Genomic DNA, 12,556 nt, shown 5'->3' on the forward strand with positions numbered 1-12,556 from the left:
TCTGTTAGTGTACACATACCTTTGGATGACAGACACTAAGAGTCTTCCTCAATGTCTCTCCTAACTGTTTTTGAGAGAGGGTCTCTCATTGAATCCCGAGTGCAGAATGGTGGACAGGCTGGCTAGCATTCTCTAGGTTTTTTACCCATCTTACTCCCTTCAGCCTGTCTTGATTACAGATGTCAGCTATCATGTCTGTCTTTTTTTATTGGTTCTGGGAATCTGAACTCAGCTTGACATGCTTGCATGGAAAACACTATACCAACAGAGCCATCTTCCCAGCCCAAATGACTGTGCTAAAATGACACTACCAGATTAATAATGCAATTTAGGTAAGCAATAGAGATCAACATTGACACTGAAGAGTTGAACAGGGAGGGCTTACTTCTCACTCTTCCATGAGCAGTCAGTGGAAAAAGGTGGGATAAGGACCACAATCTTTAGAGGGTTGTAAATTTATAAAATGACTAAAATGAACCAATTAGAAGCCCATAGGTATTAATTTTGATTATCAGTGTATTTCTATTACAAGAATCATGATATCATTTAATGGACGATATTATTGATACAAAAAGGAAATTTTAATGATAGTCTCATCAAAGTCTAGCTAATATAGCATTCATTTATATTTGTCTTTAATAATGCACTATATAAATGTAAGAAAGTCTTTGAGATATTAAAATGAATGAGATTCTAATATTCATTTTTGAGCTATAGTTCAGTTAAAATAATTCTGGAGATTAAAAAACACATTAATGGACTATTTTCCTTCAAAAGCATACTACTGAAAGTAAGTATAGTTGAAAATACAAAGATTTCTAACACGGTTAATATAATTTAAAAATATGATTAAAGAAAGTGGTAAAAATGATGGTCTGAAGGGTTTTAAAACTGCTTAGTGATGGCATATTTTCAAAGAGGAGAAAACTGTGTCATTTAGAAAGCCAGAGAAATTTAGGATGTCTAAGTAAAAATTGAATTTTGGTGGCTATACTTTCTTATATGAAGATAATTATCTTACTATATTTGCCCCTAAATTATTCTCCCAACTCATTTTCCAATTGAATTAGTTTATTCCACTTTAATGTGCTGCTTTCTTGTTCTGAGTCATAAATGTTCACTTAATTCCATAATGCCCAGAGCATCCATATATTAAAAGCAGCTGATATGACACATTTAATTTCTAGGTTAACATCTCTCTTATTTAGGGCTGAGGCGGCATCAGTGCTGTGGTTCCACTTGGATAAAAATCCATTCGTGTTTTCTGAAAATGTGGTGTGTGTTTGTCGCTTCCTTTTAGCATTCAGAGGAATTAGATATTTTCTACTTTTGTCATATTACAAACAATTATTTAACTTGATGATGTAGCTCAGTGATACGGGACCACATGACGCTCAAGATTTCATGCCCAACACCACAAAATTAATTAAATAAATAGCAATGGTTTTTGAAGACTAATATTGGTTTGTCCTAAAAAGAGACAAAAACTTAAACCTGGGCCGGGCGGTGGTGGCACACGCCTTTAATCCCAGCACTTGGGAGGCAGAGGCAGGCGGATCTCTGTGAGTTCGAGGCCAGCCTGGTCTACAAGAGCTAGTTCCAGGACAGGAATCAAAAGCTACGGAGAAAGCCTGTCTTGAAAAATAAAAAACCTTAAACCTGGTAGAAGCTGCCCGAGAGACATATCTTTGTGTCCCAGAAGTGATTTCAGAAAAGTCATATCAAGAAATTTGTGGAGGAGATACAGCAGAGCAAGTTTGTAAATAGCACCTATCAAGTATGGCAAGAGTATAAAGAATTAAAATCTAGCCTGGGCTAACAGTGAAATGATGTCAAAAAACAAATGTATGAACATAACAAACTAATAAGTAATATCCTATCAAAAGACACAGATGAAAATGGCAGTGCCTTCCACAAACTGTGAAATCAGCACACATGAATCGAGTTGTCAGGGCACATTTCAAACGAGGCCGCTTAATTAAAATTGTACAGATACTTCACAGAAGACATGTTCACTAGATACACACAATTGCCAAGCTGTAAGAAAAATGTAGAACTAAAAGCACCCAATGTCATTTAAAATTTTCAAATGGCAAAAGTAATGCTAATTCTTATAAGGAGATGCCTTCAAATTACCTTTACCTATGATAATGATACCAGTGTTTTAGAAAATTATTTGCTGCTGAATTAGTAAATTTAAATATCCACAGTGCCCACCAGGAGGCCAATAACATTCCGGTTGCATGAAATGCATGCCAGGATATGCACTGGGATTTTTTTTCGTAACATGGAATAATAAGGCTATGGCTATTTCTATCTATTTTTGTCAGTATTGGGGTAAAAATACATTTATTTTATTGTGCCTTTATTGATGACCACCTCTATGAATATATTAGATTTTCTTTTTGTAGACCAGATAGATTTGTCATTTCTAAAACAGGTAAAACAAAATGACATAAATAGAAGAACATTGACAGAGATGGTAAGAAAGCTTTTTGACAATATATATTTTGGTTTAGAAAAGGGAGATAATGTTAAATGTTTTGTTGAATTTCTGGATGTCCATCACTTTTGTAACCTTTTAAAACCCTTATTAGGTTACTTTGTACATGGTAGAAGATCTTTCTTTACAATAAAAGCTATGAAAATTGATTTCAAGTACAGGGAAGATTGCAGACTGAATGAACAATACATATTCACCCCTAATTTGAGTGTCAGTACCATCTACAGCTTTCCCAGGGTGACATGACAGCCATCAGGATGCAAGGCCTATGGCTCAGTTGTTCAAGAGAATAAAAGCTGGTTGACCCCCAGATCCTTTCTCTCCTGTTCCTATCGCTGAAACATCCAGTTCTGAAATCTACATTGAGTGCAGCATTGTGTAACCATCATGCTTCCTGATGTAAACCAAACAATGCACTCTAGAGAAGTTCAGCGTGGTATGGTGACAGGCAGCTATCACCCTGGCTTAATTGCATGTAAATCTAACTGTGTCCTGGTCTTCCAGATTATACACTGTAGAATGCTTTGTTATACACTGGTTATAAGCCCCTAATCTCTTTAGAGTCTGATACTCAGCTCAAGTATTTTCTTGCTTAAAGTTCGTACTCTCTCAAATATTTGCTGCAGGTTTTCTTATAATGAATAAATGTAATGTGCATATACTTTTGGAACTCTAAACATTAGTGCATAACTAGGAGTAATGATAGTGATATTTTTTCGGAGCTGAGAACTTAACCCGGGGCCTTGTGCTTGCTAAGAGAGCACTCTACCACTGAGTTAAATCTCCAGGAAACTTTTACCCTGGTAATTAGCAAGAGCAGGAAATACTCTGCACTGTGGAACTCTCTCTCTGGCCACTCTCAAACGTTTTCAAACAACACAAATACGTATTTGTAATGACTGATTAATTAGTTAAATCCTGTGTGTCATGATATATGTGACATGTAACACATAAGATATGACAAATGACTTAGAAAAAATGAGAAACTAAACACAGTTATTACAAAGGGAAGATCAAATGAGACGGAATACTATCTCTAGTATTGGTACAACATATCCAGGATATATAGATGCCCAGATGCCCATTGTCCACTGAAACTGACACCAATGAACTGCACATTTCCTACACTCCCCATTCAACCTCACCTTAGATTATTTACTACCTTTGATCTTCCCATACCGGGGGAGTGCAGATCACATCAGCCCTGGTGGAAAATAAGCCTGTGTGGGTGTAGCAGTTTTATGGACTCAGGCCTTCATGATGTGAAAGTAAAGCCAACAATTACAACAGAGAAGCAAAAGAGCATAGTCACTTACTATACCTCTCATACATGCAGATGACATTCTAATAATAATAATTTAATAAAATTGCATAATTATATAATTATTTACTAGTATACTTTAACAATAACAACTACTTAATTATTTCTGCACTGATATATTCTCTGAAGCAAAATTTTGAGATTAAAAACATTGTCTTAAATATTTGCTATATGGATTTACAACTTTTTTCTTCTTTTTGTTTTACTTTTATTCTTTCTTTTTAAAACTATCTTAACAAAATCATCTAGTACTTTCTTTACCAAAATCCTTGACAAATTTAAAGAACAGAATTTTTATTTTATGGTAATTTTTATAAACTATGTAAATATATAGACTTCTAGAATAAATCTTTTACTTTTCTCTTATTTAAATAGTATGCATAAATTATACATATATATTATAAATTATGGTCAATACTCTAACAATAATTATTCTAACTTGCCATAAGGCAGTAAAGCTGTCCTAGCAGACACAGATATTACTCCCGACCACATGCTTTGGTGTTCTGTATACTCTGATAACTGTTACTCTCCATCATGGAACTCAAATTGGAAATGTGCTTTCTTGCCTCCCTTCATCCACACATTCTTTATTCTTGCCTGCTTCCTAATTTATGTTTACCTTTTTCTAAGCATCAAGACAGGACAGATATTTAAGTTTAAAGACATGATATAGAACTCTTTTCCTGATACAGTCTTTTGATTATGGCAACAACTGTTTTCCAAAGGACACCCAAATAACAGTAGAAACATTACCAAGCTTCATAGGGAACATAAATCAAGAGGATACCAAGTCCTAACAGCACAAAAATGTAAGGCAACCTGAAGAGGTCTACATCTGTATTGCTAGTACTTTAGACATTCTGAGGAGGTTCATTTTGGCCTTTACCGAGGCCAGCAGCACAGGGAAGTGAGACACTATGAAGAGATCTGCACTGATGTTTCTCATACTTCAGATATTCTAAGTTCCATTCTCACTCAGTCTGTGTAGGTCTCTGTGTATGGGGGAAAAACCACATTTGATTTACAGTACTATTGAAGACTAACATGGAGAAAGACCATGCAGCTTATAGACCAAAAGCAACACAATTTTAATAAAGTGTTCATTGGACTTACTCAGTATGTAAAATGTGAGATACACAAATGTAATGAAAGGAAGCACGGAATTTTACCTCAAAGTCCCATAAGCAGCAGCAGGTCTTCAACGTCTCAGTCGTTTATAAGGTTCTTGTTAAAATAGGAGCTTGTGAGTAGAAGCACTTGCAGAAGAAGATCTTTCTTCTTTATATGTTGAATATTAGGAAGGAATAGATACTTGAAAATGTCATTGCTCTATGGGAGGGCTATTTTAGTTTTTGCTATACATATGCATGTATAACTTGCCAGTAAGAATGGATCAGATCAGACTTCTGATTGGAATTGACTTCTGTTTTGTTCTTTGAGGTGGTTATGATGCAGGAAGAAATTATTCATTAAGTGGCACAATGTCAGGGTTAAACTGGTGACATGCAAAGACATTGCTAGCACTTTGTCCCTCTGGAGTCATATGAAGAGAAGCTAATTTATTTGGGGCTTGCAAGTCCGTGTTCAGACTTGCCAGCGATGGCTTTCTGGCCTGCTGACCCTAAGCAGATTATAACCAGTTACTGTGTCCAGGGAAGCCCTGGGATAACAAGATGAAATGAATAGGGAAACAGTGAACAGTCTTGTGTTCATTGATATTTTACCACTTTTACAGATTTTCTTGATTCACTGTTTTCTGCCCCATCCCTTACCCCATCTATACTAAGATTTTTTTCTGGCTTGAAAGGGCACATTTCTTGTGTAAACTGTCAGAATTGCTGTAGGTTCACAAGGGTAACTTCCCTGCTGTGTATGAAAATCACTATTTTCTTAGTGTTATTGACCACTTCTGACTCTTATAACCTTTCAGAAGGTTCCCTTTCCACTAAGGAGGTCTTGGGGAATAGGAAATGGATATTATATGTATTTAGGCATTTTTAAAAGAATATTTCCATTTGCCAAAGACCACCATGTTAATGATAAAAAGTTAACATAAAATGTTGGGACGTGTTTTACTGTAGAAAGCAAACTTGGGAGAACATATTATAGAAAACAGTTAAGTATCTGCTGATAGGTCTGGATATGGAAATCATCACATATGAAAAGATGTCTTTCACAAATTACATTCAGACTTGCTGGTGTGGCCCTGGAGGGAAACACAGGAATTGAGAGGGGCATAGGTAACTTCTCTCAGGAGTTGGCATGAATTATTGACAATCACCATGCCAGGGTGACTGAAAGAGACCAGCCTGGGCCTAAGATGAAGTAACAGCTGACTTTTTATTTTAGAACTCTGCTTCAGAATTACAGGCACAGACATTATCTGGGCAATTGAACTCCCAGAAAACTAGTAGGAAGAGCCATTGTTATGTCAGTACACAACAAAAGCGAATAACTCTGAGTTTTACTGAAATAAGTGTTTTATATGAATTGAAATCTTTAGAATTGAGTGCTCTTCCCAGGTTGCCTCCTCTTCAGAATAAGGATTTCATTTAGTAACTGAACATGAATGGTCCTTAGGGTGCAGTCCAAGCACCCAGTCTTGGGATTCAAATCTCACGCCTTTCATGACATCTAGGACTTCCTTCTGATTCTCAAACCAACCAGCTGTAAGATCATTGACAAATGCATGGCATACACTTAGCATGATGACATGTCTGTAGAATAAACCACCTTGATTCAGGTGTTGGCACTCACACCTCACATTTAGTAACAAACGAGATGTTAGAAATATGTAAGGCCCTAAGAGGTTGAATTTTTTCACAATGGAAGACAAATAAGTGGTTTAACCAATATGGTGAAGAGTAAAGTAAACAGACAGGAGAAGCCCATTTCCCAGGACTCCTCACCACCAGCTAACTCACCCTTCTCATGGCAGGTGGGTTCTTCACAGGCCATAGAGAACAGCCAAGTTCAAATTGCCTCCTAGTGTTCCCTTTGATTTCAATTAGAATATTTTACACTCAAAAAGTCCTTATCTATTCTATCCAAAATTACTTTCTTCTCAAGATGATTTTAAATAAACTTGTTGTTAAAAATGTTTTCGTGCATTTCAGAGTTAATTATACTTTCATGAATGCATCATTTCAAAATCAACACTTGAGCTGCTTTGAATAGTGTTATTAATAGATTATGTGTCTGGCAAACACATTAGTGTTCTGAGTTTAAAAGTAATAAAGTAAAAATGGGCTTGAGCCAATCCTAAAGTGTCAGTTGGACATGGTAACTTATTAGTGGAAAATGGGAGCCCGATAAAGGATCTAACTTAGAAAAAGTTGAGTTAACACATTGTCGCTTTTTCTACTTCTATGGGGAAAGACAAGGGGAAAATGAACTTCCAGAAGATTAAAGCATTAAACATATATGTTTAAGTATGTCTAGGAAATGATCCTTGAACCAGGGACTGTGGACCAACTAGGTCTGGGTATAAAAATCTCTCTCTCTCTCTCTCTCTCTCTCTCTCTCTCTCTCTCTCTCTCTCTCCCTCTCTTTCTCTCTCTCTTTCTCTGTCTGTCTGCTGTCTGTCTCTCTCTCCTCCTCCTCCTCCTCCTCCTCCTCCTCCTCCTCCTCCTCCTCCTCTTCCTCTCTTCCTCCTTCTTCTTCCTTTCTATTTTTTTTTGTTTTTTTTTTTCCTTCTTTGGTTTTGGTTTAGCTATGTTAAGATCTCTCCTTTCTTTAAAATGTTTTATTTAATTACCTGCTTGTTCTTATTGTGGGTCTATGCATGTCATTACATGTATGAGGATCTCAGAGGACAATTTGAGGGATCTGGTTCATTTTCCACCACTTCACATGTATAGATTTCAGGTTTTTAGGCTTGGCACCAAGCGCCTTTTCCAGTTGAGCCATTTATAAACAAGAAGCAAACCAGTTAAAGTTTAGTAGTTACATATGTTAATTTCTTCCCTTTTCTTCCATTCTGCCTGTTGACTATCTTATTAATTAAACACCTTTCTTCCTCTTCCAGTTTTCACTCTAGAATGTGGCAGTTTTACCCATTCTCTGTATCTGTCACGGTTTTAGGCCCTTTCTATACATGGGTGAAGGTAACAGTCCTGAAGATTGCATGCTCTTCCTATGTCCTGAAAAGAGAAGTGCAATCTAAAACCTCCCTCTTCAAGGATCCATCGGGATTCCCACTCCTCCGCGCCTCAACCACTTCACCTTTTCATTGTCCATTTGTCTCTCCACACAAATTAGTTGTCACTCTATATGTTCACTTATTTCTGTCATTAGTGATTTAAGAAAATAATTGGCTCCACAAACACGGCACTGAACTCTACCTGTGTTTAGATGTTATTGTTCCTCTGGTCTCAACTCTTTCTACTAAATACCTTTGTTCCCATGAGATACACAGTCGTGTTTCCATACAAAAATACTTAGGATGGGAAATTATGAAGAATTTTCTTTTACGCATGATTTGGGAGGCCCACACATGAGGATTCGACCACCCATCTGCCAGACTTTCAGTCTTCACTAAAGACACGCCAATGGCAAGAGCATGAGACAGGGAAGAGACCATCTCATGACAAACGAAGACAGAGGTGGGGCATCAAAGCCAGGTTCATCACTTCAGATCACCTCTGTCTTGTGGAAACTATTAGGATTCTAGGAGAACTATATTAAATCTTTCTGGGGATGATTCTCCCATTGTCCCCGTGTATCACATTTTCATATGTACACCACTTCCTGTCATTGTTGTTCAAAGACTAGGAGGCTGGAGAAATGCCTAAGGCATTGAAGGCTAAGCTCACAACCCAAATACAAAACATTGAACTACTAAAACAGGAAAACTTAGGGACCTATTGATTCAAGCCTTAGTTGGGACAGAGAAAGAAAATCTTAGATAGTTATTCAGAGTTTCTCTTTACTTCAAACAAAGCACATAATATGTTTTGGCAAAAAAAAAAAACTACCTTCTTTTAACTCTATTATGAACTGCATGCAGGTAGATCTCATGAAATGAAAAGATATACCCAGGAACAGGGCGTGTGGGAGGCCGGTAATAATTGCTCTGTAAGAACAGAGGGGATAGGCAAAGCCAAGCTGTGGGGAGCTGCAGGAAGCTGGGAAAGGAGTAGAGAGTTAGCATGGCAGGAACTCTGAAGAGACTGACAAAGATGAGAAAAAGCTGCAGAGCTCACAGCCTTTTCAGTTCAAAAGAGAAAATGCATACTTACCTCACAGAACTGGGCTTCTAAAGATTGGGCCAACATGTATAAAAGGCAAGAAACATTTTTTATGAGAAAATCTTGAAATTGCTTCCAGATAGCACATACATGTTAGCACGTGTATCACATTACTTTCCAGCATGCAAATCCGTGTGTCATAAATCCGCATTAGCCTATTGGTTTCTCAAGAGAGGCTCTCTTGCCTCTGAAAGGTACTCGTGGCAGCCTGAGAACTTACCCTTCATATTTAACTTGGGGATGTTATAATGTTATTTTTAGAGCCATTTTTTAGTTCAGTGAGGTAAGGTGGTGTTTAAAATATGAATTCATGACCACTTCTGCTTGATAGACATTACTCCAAAGATTTCAATGTAAAGATAAAAACTCTATAAGAAATTTAAATATCTTTAAAAACCCTGTATACATGTATTTTATGTTATTGTCACTGCTAATAATTCTATGCTAATTATTGGATGTATAAATTATCTAATTTTCATGTTAATAGTACAGTAGTATTATAAAATATGATGTATTCCTTTTCCACAAATCATTGGGTAATTCATCTATTATCGTAGAATGAATTTTACGTATCTGTAAACTTCTCGCTAAATATATACATGTATCCTTTCTTCCTTTCTTTCTTCTGTTTTCTGATCTGCTCCCACTGCTGATTCTGTACTTTGACTCCAGACTGGCAATATGAGGGTAAGGTGACTTAAAATAACCCCCACCTCATGGCACCCCTTGCTTGTCCATTTTCCCTTTATTGTTTTTAGAGCATTATTAAAATTCTATCTACTCTCTTTAATTATACCCTTTATCACAATTAATTTCCAAATATGTTTGTTTCTGTTGTGAAGCTTTCTTATGGTTTATCTAGTTAATCATTTCTCTATGTTATTTCTCTGCGTTAAATTACCATTCCATTCTCTCTGTCCAGAAGGACTGTTTCCTAGTCGTCTTTGTTGGTTTCACAGTTAAGGTTTAAGCAGTGTTTGGTTTGCTGTCATAGAACTCGTGTGGGCCTTCGAAAATGTTTTCTTTTACTAGTAAAACACTTGGAATGTTGGATTTTGAGTTGGTTGTAGTTTTTAAATATCACTCTATATCTTAAGTTCTTGTGCACTTGTCAATTATAATCTTTGATTATCTTTTCTCTAGATTGCAAACTAGCTAGGGGAGGCCCACCAGCAACAATCGTGGCCATTGATGAAGAGAGCCGGAATGGTGAGTGAGTCCTGTATTACCAATACTTTCTCTAATAGGAATTTCTTTTGATTTAACATTTGGTTTGATATGATCAGAGACTTCACATAAAATGTTTTTTAATCAAAGTCCATAAATGATTCATCTCTAATTTTCTGTCCAAGGCTTTCAAATATATCACTTCTAGAAGTGCTTCATTTGGTTATGTCACAAAGGACTCTAGTGATGAATATAGTTTTTAGTTCTGTATGAGCAGTGACTTATCTGAGTTAGCACAAGCATGAATCTTATATGTGCTGGGATGCTTCTGTTAATAGGGAGAATTGACAGTCACACGTAGAATCATCTGACTGAAATGCAGTGTGTTCCTCCAAAGAAGGAACAACACTGTGAGTACTATATGGAATCTCGTAAAGATTAAGACACAGTGAGACACAGTGAGACACAGTGGTTGAGCATGGGAAGCAGGGAATTCACATAGAGTGGAAAGAGAGCTAACGCTTCCAACAGGGAAGTAGCCTGAACATTGACTTTGTTTATCCTGTCTACCGTCACTAGGAATAATATCAAACCATCCTGCAGTATATAAAACAATATGCTTTCTCAAAATCAAAAATATATGCAATTTTGTTCCAGAACTCTCACACTTCACATGTTTGAACTTTTAAAAGTCATAAAACACCCTCCTCTCTCAGTCATATGGAGATGATGTTTGGGGCCATCCTGGGTGAGAGTGTTCTGAGCATTTTCTCCACTGTCCATCTAAGTGATTTTCCTGGGTTGTTGCCAGTGTACTTCCTGTCCTAAGAGAGTTTTCCTCTGGACTTACACTTTAAGGAAAGGAATTGTGTCAAGAGGCTCATTGAAAAAAATGGGTTTTTCCCCCTGCAATTCTACTGAGACTTGCTTTGAGAACATTAACCAGCATTAAAGCAACATAACATTATAACAATAACCTACAGTTCATTATGAATTTATTTTTGATGGCTGCCCCTTTGACTTACCTGAGAAATCACTATTAAGTTCTCCTTTCATCCACGGTCTTTCTAAGTAGTCAGTATCTTCACTGCCTCCCTTTAAAAGAATGTTAAGAACAAACACTATTTTTAACATATTAGGTAATTATGAAAATGTATTTTGGTTATTTAAAAATTAATTCCATCCATCTACAATGAAAACATATGGAGTGAGTAATTATGGCCAGCTTGGATAAGTTGGAACTAAATTATAATTATGTACAAAGGAGAAAATGTATTAAAGTGCTATAATAGGAAGAGACTCTTTTTTTATAAGTAGATCTTTGCTTTTCTTAAACTTAACTATTTCTATTCAGAACAAACCTATATTTCTTGAAGATGCATGTTTGACTTTTTAAGCAGGAAAATGAAGCTAATGAACATGCCAGAATGTCTATGTATGTCTTTCCTTATTTTTAACCAATTCCTTTATACTTAAAACTGAACTGAAATAAAATAGTTACTTGTGGCGGAGCAAATGAATGTAGACAGATTATATAGATATATACAGCTTTAATAAGGAAATAGACTTACAGGACCACAGGTTCCCGCGGCGGAGCAAAAGACAAAAAAGGGCTGCTGGGCTCACGCCCGGCAGATTTATCCGTAAACATTAGCCCGAGGCGAACACGCCCCCAATGGGTGGGGCTATGTCCCTACATCTCCCCCTTTTGTCTAAATAAGATAGAACCAAACCAAATACAACTATATACAATAATAACAAATAATAAATATAACAAACAATATTGAGAACAAAACTTTTGCTAAACATTTTATCTCAAGGAGTCTAAATAACATAGAGAGTAACTACAATTATATAATCTTTAACTCCGTCAAAGATCTGAGAAGGGAATAAAGATTACTTAACAATCGAGAGATATCCAAAATGTGCAACAATTGACAGAGACAACTGACTACCTGGGCAATCACCCAAAGTCTCGTTTGCAATGTTGAGTCAACCAACTTTGGCTAAGGCCTAACATAACTGGCATACCATTATTAAAGGCAAGGAACTTTCTTAGGACTATCCTACCCTGTCTTGGCAAGATAAGACAATCCTGTTTCATCCACTTAGGGATATTCTGTATCTTTGTCAGAAGTTGAGGTATGGGCTTTTCTTAACCCAAAGGCCAGTTCTGCCAAGAAGACAAACTCCCAGTGGAGTGTCTTTGGTGCTCAACGTTCTCTCGGGAGTAGAGTGGTGTTGTCAGGAGTAATTGTGTCTCTTTGGCATAGAAATTTTAGGTTAGATTAAAGGCCATTTTCTACAGCTCTT

General features: G+C 36.7%; 1 protein-coding gene across 1 annotated transcript in view; it reads left to right on the forward strand.

The window, feature by feature from the left end:
* The window catches only part of Pcdh15 (protocadherin related 15), a 1,187,935-nt gene that overhangs the window by 720,020 nt on the left and 455,359 nt on the right, over window positions 1–12,556 (forward strand). The window contains exons 5-6 of the mRNA XM_057794363.1: window positions 9,749–9,763; window positions 10,220–10,285. Of these exons, the coding sequence (XP_057650346.1) occupies window positions 9,749–9,763; window positions 10,220–10,285 (81 nt within the window). The remainder of the gene's footprint in view (window positions 1–9,748; window positions 9,764–10,219; window positions 10,286–12,556) is intronic.

This window comes from Chionomys nivalis, chromosome 19, assembly GCF_950005125.1.
Source record: "Chionomys nivalis chromosome 19, mChiNiv1.1, whole genome shotgun sequence".
In the NCBI taxonomy this organism is placed as follows: domain Eukaryota; kingdom Metazoa; phylum Chordata; class Mammalia; order Rodentia; family Cricetidae; genus Chionomys; species Chionomys nivalis.